The 21476-nt window shown below is 34.5% G+C and overlaps 1 protein-coding gene across 7 annotated transcripts in view; it reads left to right on the top strand.

Annotated features, from left to right (window-relative positions):
• LOC129946580 (uncharacterized) overlaps positions 1-21476 on the top strand; it is a 490943-nt gene that overhangs the window by 445112 nt on the left and 24355 nt on the right. For 4 of the 7 annotated variants that reach the window (XM_056056821.1, XM_056056825.1, XM_056056820.1 and 1 more), the window contains 7 exons: positions 6588-6790; positions 6934-7198; positions 7557-7695; positions 12168-12243; positions 12315-12433; positions 12500-12714; positions 13057-13290. In XM_056056821.1, the coding sequence (XP_055912796.1) occupies positions 6588-6790; positions 6934-7198; positions 7557-7695; positions 12168-12243; positions 12315-12433; positions 12500-12714; positions 13057-13290 (1251 nt within the window). The remainder of the gene's footprint in view (positions 1-6587; positions 6791-6933; positions 7199-7556; positions 7696-12167; positions 12244-12314; positions 12434-12499; positions 12715-13056; positions 13291-21476) is intronic. The other 3 variants (XM_056056823.1, XM_056056824.1, XM_056056826.1) reach the window with 3 other exon arrangements.

Below are 21476 nucleotides of genomic sequence, written 5' to 3'. Positions count from 1 at the left end.
ATTCCTATTGTAAATACAATTCCTTATATATGAATGCCCTTATTGTACATAACCTAGGGCAATATACTCGTACAGGAAGTCGTAAAATAAAATAATTAAAAAGTAACTAGGGGTGTTGCCAGCAGTTTGTTTTTTATGGGACACGTAAATATGTATGAATGTAGGTAAAAAAAAATATTCAACTTTTGTGCTCTTATTGCACGTTGGTTCAAATGAACGTATATTTCTGCATGGTGTGCCATATTTGATCCAAACCGTTTTTTCAACTTATAAGTACTTGTTACTTCGAAAAAATTCACATTGTCAATAATATTGATACAGGTACATTTTTTTTCAATCACTGCATTTTATTTTTATGTTTTTAATACAATTTTGAATTTCTCAAACACGCATTTCTCCTACTGCACCCTTTGTGACGAGTTTGACGGAAAAATGAGTTGCCGAAACTCGTTCACAGATGGCGTTTATCAATAAAATTTAGAGCGTTTATGTTACTAATTTCACACTGTATGTACAAAACAACAGAATTAGTTGAAAACTGGAAAATATCGACAAAAATACGGTTTGGCTCATATATGAGCCACCATGCAGTAAAGGGATATTAAGCTTTCTAATAGGTACATGAAAACTCTTAATTCCTTTCACAAATCATCGGGCTGTCAATTTATTCAGCAAACTCAATATTTTTATCGTGGTCTGCTAACATTTTCTCCCGAAATTGGAAGTCGGTCACCGTAACTTTTCGTTTGTAATTCTCTCGGCAATAACAAGTTTACTGAAAAATTTGCGTCTAAATATTCGATGTACTCGTATGATAAAGCTGTGTCAGTGACACAACATGATAGATTCTACGTTAGGATTTTGGTTTACACCCAAACAATATCAGACTGACTCAAGATTTGAAGGCGATGTTGCATTTGAAGCGTCTTACGTTCTCCGGTTATGCTCTGGAGAAGAATCTCATTTTTGGCTTAGTGGGTTCGTCAATATTAGCAAAATTTGAGTTGTTGGTCGACTAAAAATCCACATTGGCTTTATAAACCACCAGTTAATGTGCAAAAAATAAATTTCTAACGCGGTTTGTATCCGTCATCTGTATCTGCGCCATATTTTCTAGTCGACAATAACGATCGTTACGTTACTGTGAGTAAGTTTGAGGCAGCCATTGCCTTTAAGCCAATAGTGAACGCATATTAGTGACCGAAACGTGTGGCCGACTCCAACGATTCGACTGCTGCAAACGTACCCAAAGATATGTACGAATTCGAGTTCCATTCATAAATGTTTAAATTATACTGCTAACCGATATCAAAGCTTCTAAAATATCCCAAATTATTTGCGATTTTTGTTTAAAAAAAAGTTGTAAAGATCTTATTGGAAAATCCTTTATACACATTTTTAGGGATATCAAGCTTTAAGCACCTTCTTGAATTATGTAAACTCCACGATTTTCACGTTTCACTAGTAACTCTATTAAAATAATGCCTCCAGTAACTTAATTAAAAAATAAAAAACATTATTTATCATTTATTAGTTTTTGTAGGTTTCCGTGTTTTGTAAAAAAGTTATCAATTGAATTTCTCTAAAACGTTGACTTAGCAACAAAACTTTACATATGATAAAACAAGGTTGATGTCAATATTTGTTTTGTACTCGACATTCAAAAACCAAATGTTTGATCAATTCTACCAGCATTTTTAGAACGTTTGCATTTTAATTTTATATTTATTTATTTTTTATTTATATTTTTAATTTTCTAAAAAGGTTTTTAAACAACACAATTTGCATAAAGGAAATAATTTTTCTTAAAATTTTAAATAATATTTTTTAATATTTTAATATTTTGTGTAAGGTAAAATTAGCTTAAAAGCAATTATTCAATTTTTAAAAAGATATTCGAGAAAAAAATTATTTTTTACGAACTTTTAGTAGTGTTTTTTAAGGTTTTTAGTTTTTGCCAACACAAGCGTCACTTCGATTTTTCTCTAAATCTTACCAAATGTCAAAAACGTTATTCTTTGTAACATAAAATTATTTTTAAGGTAAAATTTTGTCCGTAAATTATTTGAATTGATAAATATTTTTTCTTATATACTCGTAAAATACTAATTTGTTTTGAAGTCGCTAGCGTTATTGGTTCGTAAGAAATTTTTGGTCAAGCCAATTTTTTTTTTTTTTTGCAATATGGACGACGAAAAAAGCTTCTTGAACGTACGGACGTACAAACGTGCGTACATTCACACACACACTCAGATCTAGACTCTAGTAACCATGAAACGTCAAGAAATATTAAAATTTTTCAATTCGATAAATCGGACAGTTTACAATAACCCCTAGGAAAACTTTAAAAGGACTCGCACATGTTTCTCGAACTATGTCCAATACCAAAATAGATCAAAAGATGTCAAGCAGTTCAAAACACTTCAGAAGATGATTAATTTTTGTACAAATAAAGTCAAATGTCAGTTTTTTTTTTATATTTGACATTGTTGAAGCAAAGAAATTGAAAACACAAGTCAATGGGTCCAATTAAATTACCAAAACTAGCTAGTCTCAGCTTAAACAAGACAGATCATAATTGAACTTTTTTAAAACATGTAGATTAAAAAAAAAAGATTAAATTTTAATACCTGGAAGCTTTCAATAAATCAATGAGAACTTCATGCCCTGTAACCATTTTAAAGGGTAAAAAGAAACCTCATTGATGGCGCAAAGAACTAGAACCATTCAGAAAGAGATGTCGCAAACTCTTCAATAGATCTAAGTACACTAGATCTCCTTCTGACTGGAACTTATACAAACACGCTCTAAGGCAATATAAAAAGAATTATGGAAGAGTAAGAGGTCTTCTTGGAGAAACTGTTGTGGTAAAATAGAAAATACTTCAGAAGCCTCAAGACTCATTAAAATTCTCTCAAAAAGTCCAACAATTCTTAGTGCTTTAAAGACAGAAGCAGGTACGTGGACTATCACAGATGAAGAATCTCTTAATCTGTTATTAGACACCCACTTTCCAGGTAGCACTAACATACTCAACGACTTAAAATCATAGTCTCAAGCTTCTACAAGCGATTTAATTGATCTAATAACGCGGGAAAAACTGCAATGGGCCATAGAAAGCTTTAATCCATATTAATCTCCAGGACCAGACGGAATCATTCCGGGCTGAACTACAAAATGCTAAGACATGCTAAGACATTCCACCATTGGAAATCATTCTGACAAGCAGTTGAGATATATTCCCTAAGCCTGGAGAATGGCAAATGTAGTCTTCATTCCTAAAGCAGGGAAACCCGACTAATCAGCCTATCATCCTTCCTTCTTAAAACCTTGGAAAGATTGATTGAAATTTACATCAGACATAACATAAAACCATGTCTCATTTTCACAGCTCAACATGCTTACTTTAAGGAAAAATCAGTAGAATCAGCACCTCACTCGCTGGTACGTACTATTGAACATTCCCTCGAATACAAAGAATATAACTTAGTAGTGTTCCTAGACATTGAAGGCGCTTTCAACAACGTCAGCTTCCAGCAATGGATAAGCTAAGATAAGAGAAATCACTCATAGATCTTATAAGTCGCATGATCAAAAGCAGGACAATAATTTCTCACATGAGAAGTTTTACTACCACCAGATCGGTGAATCGAGGTACTCCCCAAGATGGGGTCCTTTTGCCTCTTTTATGGAACATGTTAGTAAACGACCTACTTACATCATTGGAAGCAGAGGGTTTCAAGGTGATTGCCTATGCTGACGGCGTTGCAATATCTGTATCTGGAAAACATCCCCAAGTTCTTTCGGAACTCCTACAAAATGCCTTAAATAGGCTAACAAAATAGGCTAAGCAATGTGGTTTGGACGTCAATCCACATAAAACAGAACTAATACTCTTTTCGAGAAGGTACAAAATTCCTCAGATTAGCCCGCCCAAGATTAAAGCAAAACCATTAAGCTTTTCGGACCAAGCTTAATATTTAGGGCCCATTTTCTCCCAACAATAGCCCACTGGCTATACACTTCGGTAATAAGACCGATACTCATTTATGGAGTTTTCGTATGGTGGACCACACTGGACAAGATGGTAAATCTAAATAAGCTCATCAAAGTCCAGCGGTCAGCAGGTATGTGCATCACAGGAGCACTTCGCTCAACACCAACCGCAGCACTGGAAGTGCTTTTAAACCTAACACCTCTTGACATCTTCTCCAAAATTGTGGCAGCCAACACATGCGTGAGGCTTAGAGCCACCTCTCAATGGAACAGTAACAATACTGGACATACTACTATTCTAGACAATTTCAGATCTATTCCAGATCGCTTAGACTATACCACCCAAAAATGGTATTCGGTAAAAGCTTCCATGTGTCCATCCCTTAAAGATCCTTCTGGGAAGAAGAGAGACCCCTGGAAGACGATGAGGTACACTTCTATACAGACGGTTCACGGACCCATTACGGAGTTGGAAGTGGTATCATTCGGAACAACTGAATCTCAGTCTATCATACAGACTTCCCAATCAATGCAGTGTATTTCAGTCAGAAGTAATGGCGATTAAAGAAGCACTATCCTGGCTCAAAGAAACCGTTATATCTTGCAAGGATATACGAATCTTCTCGGACAGACAAGCCGCTCTTAAATCTCTCGCGTCTATATCCACAAACTCTCAAATAGTCCACGATTGTCGATCATCTCTGAATGAGATGACAGAACAGTTTAATATTCACCTCATTTGGGTGCCGGGCCACAGTGACATTCCGGGAAATTGCTCGACAAAAACGGAACACTTCTGCCTAATGTTAGACAAAAACATAACATAGCAGACATTGTATAAGCTCTACAATTGGAGTAATAACAGGAAACTGCCTAATAGGAAGACATGCTCTGAGGCTAGGGGTCTACGCAAATGACTTCTGTAGAAGCTGCATGGACGAGGAGGAAGAGGAAACAGTCCAACACCTTCATTAGAAGGAATAATTTTCTCGGTATTCCCTTCTTCGATAATACCAGTGAACTGGCAACGATTGACACAAAATGTCTCTCTAACTTTATTAAAAGTACAAAAAGGTTTGTTTAAGTTCATTACTCTCCTATGAGTAACCTCATTAGTGGTATCACAATGGACCCTTGTGGTCTAGGTGAGTCAATGACATCTGGACAGCCACTCCAACCTAACCTAACCTAATACCTGGATAATTCTAGCCTGACTTATGTTTTCAGCTTTAGTTTACTTATTCATTTTGTCCTCGGTTGAAACTGAACATTTACAGCGAAGTGAGAAACTTTTCAAAGCACCTTGAAAAGGTTAGCTTGAATTGATTTTAGCTACTGGGAACCCACACTTGTGCATTTTTCTGGTACATTACAAGTCAATGACACCTTAAGTCTATAGAAGCCTTTTTAATTAATGAACTTCTTAGGATATCGTTGAGGTAAAATAATTCCAAAACTCCGATATGGGTGTAGTCGTTACCCTTAAAGGCGTCAGGATACAAATGTTTTAAATTCTCAGTTTGGATTTATGCTAAAACGGAATATGGACTAGAGTTTATATACGATAGTTTCATTTTACATTTTTGTATAATATAGTGAAATCCAAGTAAGCTCAGATATCTCAAAACTATTTACATCATCTGGTCAGAATTACATTTCCTCGCCAACTTGTTAGGAGTCCTTTAAAAAGGTATTGTAAAGCCAGTGAAATTTGTTTTGTTTCGAAACCCAATCATTAAAAGCATCATTATAAATTTCAGAACGTTTTTAATACATTTTTGTAATCTTCCTCGTATTAACATGGCCATAATTGCATTGTACCTAAAGAAAATAAAGGAGGTGCAAAGATCTTGATATTTTTCTAACTTAAGTTATTTTTTACATATGTAAATGGAAGATTAATCTAGAAAATAGGTCAAAGTTGAATAAAACTAATCTCGATAATTTTAAAAAAATTGATTTAATTCACTCAAATCTTGGATTTGATTTCATTTGTGAAGCAGATTGATGAAAAGCTAGGGAATCAGGTTGATTCTTTAATGAATAAAAAGGCACAGTGATTACTTTTATATTTAAAGATAAATTTAATAGTTGTATAACTTTAAACCTAGAAAGATCAAAGCAGAATAAAAAATACAGAAGTTGAATTGACTGATTAGAAATAAATTAGTTTGCTACGTTAGGTTGGTAGCTATGTTTGAGCAGAGAATTGCCAGGTATGTCCAACAGTTTTAAATATAGCTTTTCTTTTACAAGACCCAATACGTCATAACGAATCACTGCTCAACTCTTATGGATTGATTTTTTCAGAACATTTCGGAAGTTTCTTCTGTGAAGTAAATATGCATATCTGAAAGCTTTTCATAAAGAAACATGCAGAAGAAATTCTATTGATGTAGCTTTCAGCATCAATCGCCTTTTGCCTATCGTAAACTTATAATCGATTTTAAAATTGACCGACATTTCCAAAAAAATTCCCCTGCCATTTGAAATAAGCTTCTAACATAAATCAATTCCATGAGTACGTAGAAAATTCTTCCAATCAACACAATAATCTCACAAAATTTTCTCATAATTTACATGTTTTTCAGTTGCCCAAATGGAAAAGGACCGAGTGATAAACCTTACAAACAATTTTACCGGCTATTTGTACCAATTGAATTACCCCCACAATTCACCGGAAAACGTTGATTTCACTCAGCATCTGGTTGCGCCGTTCGGCGACAATATACTCCTCGAACTGCATGGAGTTGAGTTTAGTGACAATGGTTGCCCGGGCAATAATGTAATTGAGGTAAAGACTCCAATTTGGTTCTAAACCACTATGGTAGTGGTTTTGAATTGAAAATATATTTTAACCTCATTTATCTACAACACAAAGATGTACATATAGTATACATGCTCTCTATTTCTATATAAACATATATTTGCATATAGATATACGATAACTATGCCGACTACAATGGTACCAAGTGGCAACTATGCAAATACCCAAATTTAACTCAGCTAGACGATGAACAATATGTTGGCATCAGCAAGCCAGAGCATCAGAAACTACAGCAACAGCAAAAGCACGATTATCCTTTGGAACCGCAATTGGCCCCAGTCTACATAACATCATACCTGAATACATTACACATCCGGCAGAGGACTTACTCCAAATCAGATATCAATTTGAATGGAACCGTAAGGATCCAACAAGGTAATGAATTAATTATGTTCTTTTTAATAGATGGCATAATCCTTTGGTTTGTTTTGCCCCCCTTCACCCCCTAATCACAACATACCACATTCGGCAATAACAATTATATATGTTAGAGTGTGTGTTTGATATTTTTGAAGGTCCGAATGTGAATATTGGCCTTTAAGATACATAGGTCACATCAAATGCCTGTTTATGCATCCTTTCCATATACAGAAATTGGTGATGATGACAATGGCAATAAAGGATTATAAATGTATTCGGCCTAAAACAATATTATTGATTTAGTATTTACCTACACAAGTGTTATGACTGACTGATAATGTATTCGTACACATTTTGAATTTTATTTTTAAAGATAATAACTACAAACTAAAGCTGGCTTCAGGTGACAAGTCAGTAGAGTCCTGTCAGCTTAATCCTTGTCAATTCAATGGAAAATGTGTCGCTAAAAATGGAAAAAATCACTGCCAGTGCCATGGACACTATACGGGAAGGTAAGCGTATTTTGTTAATTTTAATTTTTAATTTTTAGTTTCATGTTTACAAGAAGATTTTAATTAATTCTTCTAATACCTATACATATTTACAAATAATTAGTTTTGATCTTAAACTAATTTTAAGAACTTATTTAAGTAAATATAACTTTACTTTTACTAAATATTAGTAACGTCAACGACTGTTAACTGATTTAAAAGCAGTCATAATTTGTGTAGCTTTAAAAAATGGTTTATCTCACAATGATATTGAAGTATTTATCACAGTGAGATTTTTGAAATTTCGAAACAAACAAAAAAGTACGTATCCGCCACAGTGAACAAGTTCATTCAATAATACTGCTATATGAAATTTTTAGAGTTATAGAATTAATTAATTCCAGCTCATCCATCAGGTGTACTAAGATCAGTAAACCAAAAAGCTTTGTTTCCTCTTTTAAATTAATAACGAATCCCCCTTACTTTGATTCTATTTGCAACCCAAATATATGGCCCTCAGAGACTTTAGTCAAAGAATTTACTCAAGTCAAAACTGAACAGGTTTGCACTCTTCTACAAAAACGTAAGGTAACTTCGTAGCAAGACTTCTGACATTTTTCTTAACTCCAAATCATTTCCACACGACGTATTCGTTTTGACAGAAACGTGGCTTAATTCAAGCTTTTCCGACACAGAATTTTTCAGTCAAGAGGTCGAAGTTTACAGAAACGATCTTCATATTGGTAATGCAAAGGATTTAGGTAAAGCTGTTCTAATAGCGGTAAAAATAAATAATATTCCCTTCTTCTGTATCTTTTCCATTCGAATTATCAATTGAACTGGTATGTGGAAAGATAATGGTACAGACCAAGACTATTTTCATTTTAAACGTTTAAATTCCTCCAAAAAGTTTAGAGTCTGTTTATAGCGAACTCTTCTTGGCATTAGACTTTGTTATCAGTTTGTCCTGCGCTGACACCAATATTTTACTTCTTCTTTACAAAATGGAACTATCTCTTCTCGATAAAGTCCTTCTTACTGACTTACAGCAAACAAGCTGTAGTAGAAACTAAAAAAATCGAATTCTCGATTCAGTCTTTTCTTCTGACGCTATTAATACTCTTGTTCTAGAATCTAGATCAGGAATTACTAATATTGACAAATATCACCCCCCTTTGGACATTTTTTTTGACTTAAGTAATCACCTTACTAATCACAGTAATTCTTTTGATTGCTTATATAATTTTGATTTCAGAAGAGCCAATTTCCAGCAGTTGTCTGAAGATTTAACCATTTTTGGAATTGCTGATACACTAGCATTCTCTAACATTGACGAAACAGTTTCAACTTTTTATAGGAGCCGTAATTATTGTTTTGAAAAAAAATGTTCCCATAAAGAAATCAAGAAATACAAACTTTAGCCATCTTTGGTACACGAAAGAATTGCGTTTGCTGCGTAACAAAAGAAATAAGGCATGGAAAACGTATCTCAAAACTCTGCCTCCAGTCAACTTCTCTTTTTATGTTGAACTCTTTAACCAATTTAAATTTCTTTCTAATTTTGTATATGCTTGTTATGTTATTGATATGGGCACCTCTTTGAAAGAGAATCCTAAAAACTTTTGGAATTTTGTAAACTCAAAGAAAAAATCAGATGGCTCTCCAGTTAACTTCACTTACAAGAACCTTTCGTTAGATAAAACTTTTGATATCTGTAACGCTTTCGCAACGAATTTCCGTGAGTCATTTGTTAATAGCCCTCAAGAAGTTGATGAAGTATATTTTCATAATCTTCACTCCTTTTCGCAAACAAGCTGTAGTCACATCCCTGTGCTACAGAGTACGGTCCTTGATCTTTTATCTGCGTTGAATGATGACTGCTCAACCGGTCCCGATGGTATTCCCCCGATAGTATTAAAAAAGTGTAGTAATGCTTTAGTTGAACCCCTTACGTTCTTATTTAAACTTTCTCTAAAAACAGGCAAATTTCCCAGCACATGGAAGAAGTCATTTCTAACACCAATTTTCAAGAAAGGTAACAAGGCGTATATATAAAGCTTTTTTGCATTCCTAAATTGTTTGAACAAGTTGTTTGTGAAAGTGTAGCATTCTTTAGTAAAAATCTCATTTGCGAACAGCTACATGGTTTTGTGAAAAAAGATCAACCGTTACTAATCTTCTCAGATACTCAAACATATGCTCAAACGCTTTAGAACAAAGTTTTGAAGTTGACTGTTTATACAACGAATTTTCTAAAGCTTTTGACCAACTTAGCCACTTTATATGAACCTAAGGCTCTTGGTTTTCCACCATTTCCACCATAGCTTGGATTAAATCATACCTTGAAAACAGATCCTACAAGATAAAATTTAGAAATTGTCATTCTGAACCTTTTGTTGCTCAATCTGGTGTTCCCCAGGGAAGCCATCTTTGCCCTTTTCTGTTCACCCTGGCTATTAACGATGTATCGTCATGTCTACGCTCAAGTGATCTTCTCATTTTTGCTGACGATGTGAACATTTTCAAAATAATAAAGTCCTGCCATGATCGTATTCTTTTACAAGCCAACATCGATAGTTTCACATTTTGGCGGGGAAACGATAACTTTTACTAAAAAACTAATAAGTAACGTATTTGACTACTGTATAGCAAAAGCTCTGTCGTGTCTTCACATTTAAAGATTTGGGTGCACATTTCTGTTCCAACTTAGAGTTTACACATCACATTAATTTTATTGTTAATAAGTCAAGTTCTATGCTTGGTTTTATAAAACGCTGGGCAAAGGAGTTCAATGATTCTACGTTACTCTTTCTTTGTACAATTGCCATGTTCGTCCTCATCTTGAATATGCTTCGCAGGTATGGACTCCCTATTACGAAATTCATAGAAAACGTATTTAATCAATTCAACATAATTTCATTCGCTTTGCTCGAAAGGGTCTTCCTTGGGAAGGTACTTATGATCTGCCTCCCTATGAACTTCGTATTCAGCTTCTTCAAATGCAATCTCTCCATCAAAGGCGTGTTAATAATGATTTAATATTTCTTCATCAACTCATTAACGGTTAAATTAATGCACCTTATTTGCTTTCTTGTGAACTCATCACCTGCGCACATTTGATTTTATACATATTGACTTTCATAGAACTAACTATGGCAAGAATGAAGCTTTAAGTCGAATGAGCATTTTATATAACTTAAACTGCTCATCGATAGATTTAAATTTAAATAAGGTGGGTTTAAAATCATTGTTTAGAACCAGTGCTCCACTATCCTAATTTTTTGTTCTGTAATAGTTAAATGCTAATTTTGTTTTGTATTTTGTGCGTGTGTAGGCCATAATTGTTTTATTTTTTACTAACAACTAACACATGCACTTATGATGAGCCTCTGATCGTAGTTTGACGTTTGCTATAAGCTTACTCAAATCAAATGGGGTGGCGCAACAGTCAGTTGTGAACCAGGGCCTAGTGACCTACAACTCTCAACCATTCCTGTGTGCGAGTACTGTTGTCAGGAATGGAAGGGACCTACAATTTTAGGCCGAATCCGAACGGCTAATTTTAGAAAGCACTTTTTCATGACAAGAATTACTCTTGAAGGATTTGTCAATTCCTCGCAAGAGGCAGTACCCGCGAAAATTATTTTTTAAAATTAAGGTGGTACAGGCAGGGATTGAACCCAAGACCCCTTGCATGACAGCCCAACGCACTAACCATCATGCCAAGGGTACTATAAGCTTACTACTCTCTGAAATTCTGAAGTGTAAATTAATAAATACATTTTTAGCTTAGGGCAACACAGTAAATTCAAGCTAGAATGCCATTAGAAATAGAATCATACAAGTTTCAATAAAGTATTGAAATATTTAAAACTGACGAAATCAGTATTGAAAATTGTGCAGTCACAGTTCGCAAAACTGAAGCAATTTTGGGTCGTCGTGAGGCACGTTTACGGACGGCAAAAAAAAAATCTGACCTGTGATAGTCGCATCTACGCATGAATTCGTACCTTGGAATGCATCAAAATGATCAAGGTCTTCATCAAAATATCATCTTCAGTGATAAACCCAATTTCACCTTGGAGTCTAAATTAAAAAGCTGAATTGTCGCATCTGAGGTTTGAAAAATCTCAATTTAAGAATTAATGTTAAAAAGTCTCTCAGTCCTCAACGTTTCACTTTTATGTGCGTTTTTAAAGTGGCGATGTGATTGAACCTTAATTACTATATTTTAAAATGATACTGGTACAACAGTGAGGGTGAATTTAATGCGCTAGTTATTATTCTTAAAAATCTTCTGAATTTTTTCTTGAGGCCACTTGCAAGACAATGCCGATGCTCCATTAATGTCTAACCAAGACCTTTAAGATGAAATTTGTGGAGTAATCGAGTACACATAGCCACCAATTGGAAAACTCTGTACATTCTATACTAAATTTTGGATTTGTAAAATCTTGAAATTGCATTCTTTCACGCTTATTATTTTTCTATAGATTCTGCGGATTGAATTCTTGCGAATTGGAGCCCTGTGTTTTTGGAAAGTGTGAATTAACTGCTACAAATTTTAAGGTACTTACAATACACTTTAAAGTTTTATAAGACTTTTAACTGTGCTTATTTTAAAATCTAAAAATCCTTAGTGTCATTGTCAACCTGGATACCAAGGAAATACATGTGAACATAAAATACGACCATGTGCTGATAATCCATGTGAGGGGCGTGGCACATGCTTCGAAAGAAATGGTGGATATTTTTGTCGGTAAGTAAATTATGATTTTTTTTTTAAAGTTAACTCTCAAATAAATACAATTAAACAATATTCTAGCTGTCATGCATGGTGGGAAGGACATCGATGTGAACGTCGCATGTTGCATATTCCTTACAAACCACTCTCTGAAAGAATGCTCCAGGAGCCATTTTGGTTGGGACTCATAACGGTTTTTGTCGTTCTACTGGCCATTGGCTTGGTGTGGTGCGCCAAACGTCATTTTCCCGAGAAAATTGAAAAACTTCTCGCCGAGGAAGCCGACCGTAATAGACGTATGCCCATCAAAAATAACTAATATTAAATTCTCTCAATTCTCTCTTCTTTGATTTTCTGATTAACTTTTTTTTAAAAATGAATTTATGAATTTTCTTACACCTGTCTGCATTTTTTTCCCTTGAATTTCCCTTTTTTTCTTTATCTCTCTCTCTCTCTCTTTTTCTTCTAATCGCTCATATTTTGTCTTTTAATTTTTGAATTTCTTTTTAATTTATATTTTATTCCTATTCACAATCAATCATAAAAATTATTCATCGATTTTATTTTGTTTTCTTTCTCTCTCTCTCTCTCTCCCTCTCTATCTTGTAACTATCTGTGTTATCTTAATCTAACTTTAGCACCTGGTTCAGTACATGGACATCACCATCACACATCACTTCGAGAGCAATTGCAATTTACTACAGCCATACCTCAGTCAACAACTAATGTCGCGCCGGGGGCGCCACGGTCCATATTCAACAGATTGGGTATAAGAAAACCGTCTCTTTTGAGCCTCAGCAGCCCCAATCCCACCGGAGGGGCGACAGCCCGTACTTTTTCGCTAGATGATTTATTACGACCGCCTCCCCGACGTAAGATAGGCTAAATTGAAATTTTAAAAATGCAAAAAAAAACACACACATGTGAACATTTTTCGTTTTTTTTTGTTTTACTTTTTTATTTAATTTTCTAAAACTAATTTGTTTGCAATTGGAGAACAACAAAATTAATTTTTATAAAATACTCAAACTCTACTACAGTAAAGTCAATAGGAAATGAAGAGAAGAAAAATGAGATAGTTTACAAATTGATGATTCTAGAATGATTAGCAACCTAATCCACCGAAAGTTAGATTTTTGAAGTCTGCGAAGCCTATAGATAGGGGCTAACAAGGATTAAAATTAAGTTATCTGAATACCTTGTCGAGAAAACGAAACACTGCTTTTAAAAAAAAATTGATTTATCGGTGAAATAGTTTTAGTCGTGTTTATAAACTTGAATCATTCGTTCAACTTTTTTAAAACTTTTTAGAACTCACTTTAACATTCATTTCTTTACCTAAGAGCTAACTACTAAATGGTTAATAATTAATTGTTACAGTAAGTCATGGCCATGATCAAAGCTTTTGCTATAAATTGTGTTTATTTAGACGTATGATGGTTCCCTAGGAGAAATAAAACACCAAACTGAGCATAAATCAAGTAACAGGTGTCAAAAAGCCAAACTCCGAAAAAAGTATTACCAGATACAAAATCACAATTCTAAAAAAAAACCGGTGGTTAAATTTTGAGTACCGATGTTAGTTTTTAAATCAAATTTTGAATGATACTGAGGCACAATTGAGGTTCTATGTTCTAGGTTCAAATTATCTCGTCCTTTAGCTCGTGTATTGTTGCTAGCTTATGGACGCATGTACACCTTTTATTTCAAACAAACCCAAAGTATGAAGTCCCTTCACAGGTCCACCCCTGCATATTCTTAAAACGTTTTTCTTTTTGCTTTGTATTTGGTCTCAAGCTTTTTCAAGCTTACTCCACTTCTTCCCTAATTCTTGTATTTGATCAGAAGATCACTTCCTTAATGATCAGCATCAGTGTCCAATGATCTTGGCGATGTCAAATTGCCACCACGTGACACAGCCAATGAAAAAAATAGCCATTGTTTCGTTAGCTGTGTGGCAAGTGCCACCGTCCTGTTGAATCCGCATGTGTTCCACATCCATATCTTCCAATTCGGGCTATAAAAAGTTAGCCCTATGATGTTGCCAGCCCATTATTCGCACTCTTTATGGGTGCATGGGTTTTTCGACAACCGCTTTTAGATTATCATTCGCCCACATGTTTCAATTCTGCATTATGACGAATCTACTGAGGTACAAATGTGTCTCATTACTAAGGATGATTTTCTTGGAAAATTCATTATCCACTGTTGCCATTTCGTACCACCATTCTGGCCATTGACGATGCGGACGCTTGAAATGGTCAAGACGCTTTAGTTCTTTAATCAAGTGCACCTGGTAAGACCGTTAGTGCAAGTCTATGCATAATATTTATCAACGACGAGCGTGAGAGTTGCATTTGTTGGGCACTATGACGAATTGTGGTGGAGTGCTCTTCAGCCACACTATCGCCAACAGCAGGTTGAGCATGAGCTACATCCCCTATACAGACCGGTTTATTCAAATTTTTGCACGATTTTTCCCATTGTAAGCACACTTAGAAGACTATGATATGCATTTTGATTTGAACTCCCATTTTCATAGTAAGCCTCAATAACTTAAACACGTTGTTTGATTGTGTAGCTCTCCATGATTTAAATTGAGTAAGTCTGAAGTTTAGAAATATCAATAGCAAACAAAGCTCCTGCTTAGACTTAGAAGTCGTATACAATACTTACATAATTTTATTTCTACAAATGATTCACAGGGCCACCCCTGCATATTATTAAAACGTTTTTCTCTTTGCTTTGTATTTGGTCTTAAGCTTTTTCAAGCTTACTCCACTTCTTCCATAATTTTAGTATTTGATTAGAAGATCACTTCCTTAATGATCAGCATCTTCAATTCTCTTAAGAAGAGACAATTCTTAGTTAGCTCATTTTGTTCATATTTTATATCAAGCACACAAAATATCTTAACTTCTTTTCATGTGTAACACAAAGTCTGTTATTTTATTCCATACTCATTGGGATTTCCTTCTCATCCTAGTTGCACGATTTTATTCCCATATTGCTCTGTTTTTTTCTTTGAATGGAAATCATTTCGCATGTGATGTACGTATGCATCCCCTATTAACTTTAAAGGTAAATACAATACTTTCGCTGATATGAAGATCGGTGCCCATGCCCACAAATCAGAGACCGTCCAACTTAATTGTCTGTTGACTTCAACAACTCCAGGTAAGCTTGAGACACAAATGTACTGGTGATTCGATTTTAAACTTATCAGATTAGTCAATGCTCTGATAAAAGCTTAACACAGTTAGTAGATATTTCCTAAAGTCTTAATAAATTTCACTGTCAGATAATAAGCTCATATAATTGTCAAAGAAAAAATTGTTAACATTTGTCAATTGACAATGTCTTAAAATGACGTTTTTGCATCTCTACTGAGAATTTATTTGGCCAGTTTATTAACACATGGTATCAAGGCTACTAGAAGTCAGTGCGTGAACCTTTAATTTGAGACCAATTTCGAGCAGTTGAAAGACAAATCGAGAAAAAATCAATCCCTATTTGTCAGAACACTCACTGATTTATTGGTGGTGTGGAAAGCAATTTTCTAGGTTTCAATATTTTAAAGATATCAGACATTTCTGTATTCCGATAAATATAAACAACATTTTTCTGGCAAATTTCTCAATTCTAGGTGAGAATATGTTTATATTTCAGTCTCCTGATCTATCAATTCATCTGAGAAAATCCTCTTAGAAGAATTCTTAGAAATATAAACTGGTCAATTTTCAATGTCTTGATTAACGATATTTTCATTTGACAATTGCTAGCAAAAGGAAGTTTACACACTTTTAAAATATTAAGGACAAGTTTTTAACTAACAGATCTGAAAATAAATAATATTTGATCTTGAAATTTTTTCTATAATTGAAGTGAAGGTAAAACAAAATAAACCTACAAATTACAGTTTTTCCCTTAATGAGCCAACTCAAATCCCTGACGTTGCAGGTCAATCCGCCAACACCCTAGACTTGTTTCTTATCTCTGACCCTAATAAATACACAATTAGTGTATTATCGCCTCTAGGCGCTTCAGACCATTGTATCGTATCTTCAAAATTCTCATGTCGAAAAAACCCAGTTAAAGAAAAAACTCCTATGAGAACCGTTTGGCAATATGAGAAAGCCAACTGGGACGGTCTCAATGAATTCTTCAGGAACTTTAACTGTCACTATGCTTCCTCGATAGTGACGTGGATTCCAGCGCAGAAATGGTAACAAATTTAATTCTTTGTGGAATGAGAAATTTTATACCGAATAGGGTGAAATCTATCAAACACAAAGAGAACTCATGGTTTGATTCGAGCTGTAAAGAGGTTATTAGGTTCAGAGATGTAAGTTTCCGTTATTATAAAGCCAACCCGACTGAGGAAAACCGGAATAAGTTTAAACAAGCTAGAAAGACCTGTAATGGTCGTATTTGACGAATCAAATTTTTATCAGAAATTACGGCAAAAAATACTACAATGTCCCAAAGGTAGTAAAAATTTCTGGTCATTTGTAAAAAACGTACGAAACACCACGTCATCCTCGGTTCCAACGCTCGTCCACAATGACACACCCTATGTAAGCTCGATTGATAAAGCCAATTTGCTTGCAGCACATTTTGCTGTTAATTCGACTTTACCGGATAGTGTCATGAGTTCTCCTGTTCTTGAGAGCGTAAATGATTCTATGGGACGAATTTTCCTTTGCACTCGTGCAGTGGAAAGAATACTGAAAGACCTTGACATACACAAATCTGCTGGCCCGGATAGTATTCCCGCTATTGTTCTGAAGAGGTGTTCTTCAACGCTGGCAAAACCACTGCGTAGGCTTTTCCATCTGTCCTATTCTACAGGTCTCTTCCCAAGTGGATGGAAAACTGCATTTGTCCAGCCTGCCCCTAAAAAAGGCGAATCCTTCTATCCCTCAAACTATCGTCCAATTGCAATTACGTCCCTTCTTTCTTAGGTCATGGAAACTCTGATTAATTTTCAGCTTAAGAAATATCTTGAAGAACGGAAGCTTCTTAATGATCGATAGTATAGTTTTTGTAGCAATAGACCCACTGGTGATCTCATGTTTTATCTCACAGTAGAACAAATCTTTACATCGTTTTGGAGAAAGCAAGATCAATGTACTTGTATGTTTAAAAGTCTCTCTTGAGCAATTTTCAAAAAAATCTGCGTTTTGACAAATTGTGTTTGCCGCCTTGATGCTACGAGATATTTGTTCATTATAACCATAATTTGTCCGATGAAATTGTACATAAGATAAATCAGTGGAATGAGTATCTCTTGGGGGAATATGAAAACCAATTTTTTCTAACAGAAATGAGCATTCGATTCGAGATGTGAGAATGTCCCGAACAAACATAATTGAAAAGAACTTTTTGCGAAGTTCGAGAGTATTAATTCCAATTAATAAACATCGACTACTATAACTGGGCATTTCCAAATTCCAATTAAGTTTGGAGATAGCATACCTTGTAAACCTTTGTTGCACTTTCTCAATTTAAACTACTGCCTGTAAATAATATGGGTTCCAAATCACAGAAGAATACTCTAAGATCGACCTAACCATTGAGAAAAAAGACTGCGTAACGTAAAAATGTCTGAAAATTCACGGGCATTTCTTTTCTATCATCCAGGATAACACCTAGATCTTTTTTTTTGAATGACTCGTTGAAGAGTTTCGTCTTGCAAACCGTAGCTAAAATGAATTATATCTTTTTTTCCTGGAGCAGGAAAGAACTTGGCATTACGATACGGAGAGTCTAGAAAAATCGTCTTGAAAAATAAAGCTTTAAGTCATCAGTGTATAAAAGGCACTGAGTATTTGTAAAAATCTCAGAAATATCATTAAAAGGAATAACAGAGGGCCGATGTGGCTACCTTGCGGAACTCCTGAAGGAACATGAATATAGTCTGAAAAAGAACTCTCAATTTTTACAATCTGCACTCGATCTGTTAAATAAGATTCTATCCACTTAAGGAGGTTTGAGTGAAATCCTAGACATCCAAGTTTATGAAGAAGAAGCTTGTGGCTTACTCTATCAAAGGCTTTAGAAAAGTCCGTAAAGATAGTATCTGTTTGGGAGTTTTTCTTAAAGTTTGATGAAGTATACCTTCCTTTTATAAATCCGTGTTGGTAAATTGATATATGCTCACGCACCACGAAGAATATCTTGCCGGAAATTATTTTTTCGAAAAGCTTGGGTATAGTTGAGATCTTACAAATTGGTCTATAATTTAAAATATCTTGTTTGGAACCAGCTTTAAAGAAAGGAGTTAGAAATGATACTTTCCATTCATTCAGAAATAACCCACTTTAAAAAGAAATATTAAATAATATTGATAATGGTTCTGCTAGAGAAGCAGCTGCTTTTTTTAGCAGGAATGGTGATAATCCATCAGGTCCAGGAGACTTGGAGTCATCAATTCCCTTTAAAGCATTTAAAACTTCCTCTTTGCTAACATGAAGGTTGCCAAGACTAAATTTTTGAGGAACAGTTGGCAGATATTGAGACGGAATGTCAAAAGCATAAACTGATTTCAAGTATCCCGCAAACAAATCACAAATTTCAGAAATGTTACTTGTCGAAGAAACCCTGTAGTTTTTCTTTTAGTTTATAAATTAATTTTAGCCCCAGCTGAAGATATATATTCTTTATAAAGAGCAAGATTCAGACTGTTGAAATCACGTTGGAAGGAGAGATACAAATTACTCAGAACAGGACCAATTTTCTTACTTTTATATCTTTTATATGCTTTGTTCTTTTGATTTTTAAGCCGAGATAGTCTTTTATTTATTTATTTATTGCGTAGTACCCGTGGCATGATGGTAAGTGCGTTGGACTGTCATGCAAGGGGTCTTGGGTTCAATCCCTGCCAGTGCCACCTTAATTAAAAAAAAATAATTTTCGCGGGTACTGCCTCTTGCGAGGAATTGACAATTCCTTCAAGAGTAATTCTTGTCATGGAAAAGTGCTTTCTCAAACTAGCCGTTCGGATTCAGCCTTAAATTGTAGGTCCCTTCCATTCCTGACAACTGTACTCGCACACAGGAATGGTTGAGAGTTGTAAGTCACTAGGCCCTGGTTCACAACGGACTGTTGCGCCACCCCATTTGATTTGATTTGAAGGACTAAGATTAATCTCCAGTGCATAGTAGTGAATAGAGTTCTGAATCATTGGTAGCAGGAACTTATCAGCTGATACATTTAGATGTTTGTCAACAAATATGCGATCCAAATCATTAGTATAACTATTAATCTGAATGGAGTCTTAGTGGTTAAAAAAGTCTGCTACCAGTGCTTCGATCTCAGTTGTGATATTAAAAGGAACTACATTTTTTTCATCTGGATCAAAAATCCATTGTATTGCTCCAAGATTAAAGTCGCCGGCATACAAAAATGCTGCGACCCAGAAAGGTTTTCAAGAATACTTAAGCAATTATTAAGATGTATATCATATAAATGTATAGAGCTCCAAGGTGGAATATAACAACATATTACGAAAAGTTCGATCTCATTAGTCAAGGAAAGTTTTATAATAAGTTGATCAACATCAAAATCGGAGCTATTAGGTAAGGAGTCAGATAAGAGTTCGATAGGCCTGCAGGACAAGCTTGACCAGACAGCTATAAGGACTCCTCCTCCTCGCTCTAATCTTGTTGTTTGTGAACACCTATCCTTTCTAAAAATAGTATGATTTGAATTACACATTTCAGATGTTAAAAAGTTATCTGTCAACCAAGTTTCAGTAAATATGATGATATCGAACAATTCGACAGAAAGAGCTAGACATACCTTATTAAGCTTGGTTCTTAAACTACCTACGTTTTGATAGTATACAGATAAATTATAAAAATATGATGATGATGTTTCAAGATGATGTCTTATGGGAGTAGAATCGTTGGGAAGAAAAACGTTGGACGTTATACAGCTTCCGGTAGGATCGAGGGATTTTTCTGTTTTTTTTTTTTTTAAATTACTGAAGAAAGGTTTAACTTGAACTCCATACGGCCAAATTGTAGAGTCATTCAATAGACAGTCAACGTTCCCAGCAGGCACACATAATTTAAAGTTGACATAATTTATTTCACCCAAAGGTAAACCTTTTTTAAGATCTCCCTAGACTGAAGACTCCTTCGTACTATAACTTTTGAGACTTTTAGGGACCCGTTCATAATTGCACTATCGAATGTTAAGGGAGTGATTATAATTGGAACGTTGGTCCATCTTCCCACAAATGTAGATCGGTCCTTTATCATCAAATACTTTAAGGCAATAGAATAATAATAAGATATACTCGTCTAAAATGCCAAAAACTAATCAACCTAGAAATCATCAATTAATTTTTAACCAATTGACTTTACTTTAGTAAACATTTCCCTTTCACTCTCTATCTCTCTGTCTCTTTTTCTACCTCTAAGTGTGTATTTCACTATCTCTCCTTATACGCTATACGTTGTGGCATTTCCTTGATCCAATATTATATTATCTCAATTTAAAAAAAAAAACATACAGACAAATTTTGTAGATATTTTTGAATATTTAATGCAATTAATCCTTCCCATACTATATTTTTGTAAAAATACACAAATTATACAACTTACTATATATTACTCGTATCTCGTACTCTCTTTTAAAAAACACTACTTTTCAAATATAAAATAACAACAACCATACTATATGCGGTTTCATTTCAAAATATATCCCGTTTTTTGCAAATATTATATTCTTTTTTTATTTATTTTAACCTTTGTTTTTAAATGGTCAGCACCTGTAGTTTGTTGCTTTGGCAAAAAGGTCCCAACACACAAAAACTTCTCCTTTCCAGTATTAATTTTTTGAGTTTTCTGTAATTTTTTTTTTGAAATTTTGTTTTATACAAAAATGCAAAACAAAATGTAGATACATACATAATTTTTTGTTTTATTTTTTTTTATTTTTCCCTCAATAACTATCTGTAGATACATCTACTAAAGTGTAAATATAAAAATCAAAAAACTATAAATTCTTCAAAAAATTCATCCAATAGAAAAACTTGCAACGGCTACCT

This window comes from Eupeodes corollae, chromosome 2 (assembly GCF_945859685.1).
Source record: "Eupeodes corollae chromosome 2, idEupCoro1.1, whole genome shotgun sequence".
In the NCBI taxonomy this organism is placed as follows: Eukaryota; Metazoa; Arthropoda; class Insecta; order Diptera; family Syrphidae; genus Eupeodes; species Eupeodes corollae.
Note: the sequence above shows the minus strand (reverse complement) of the source record. Positions and strands in the feature narration are given on the sequence as shown.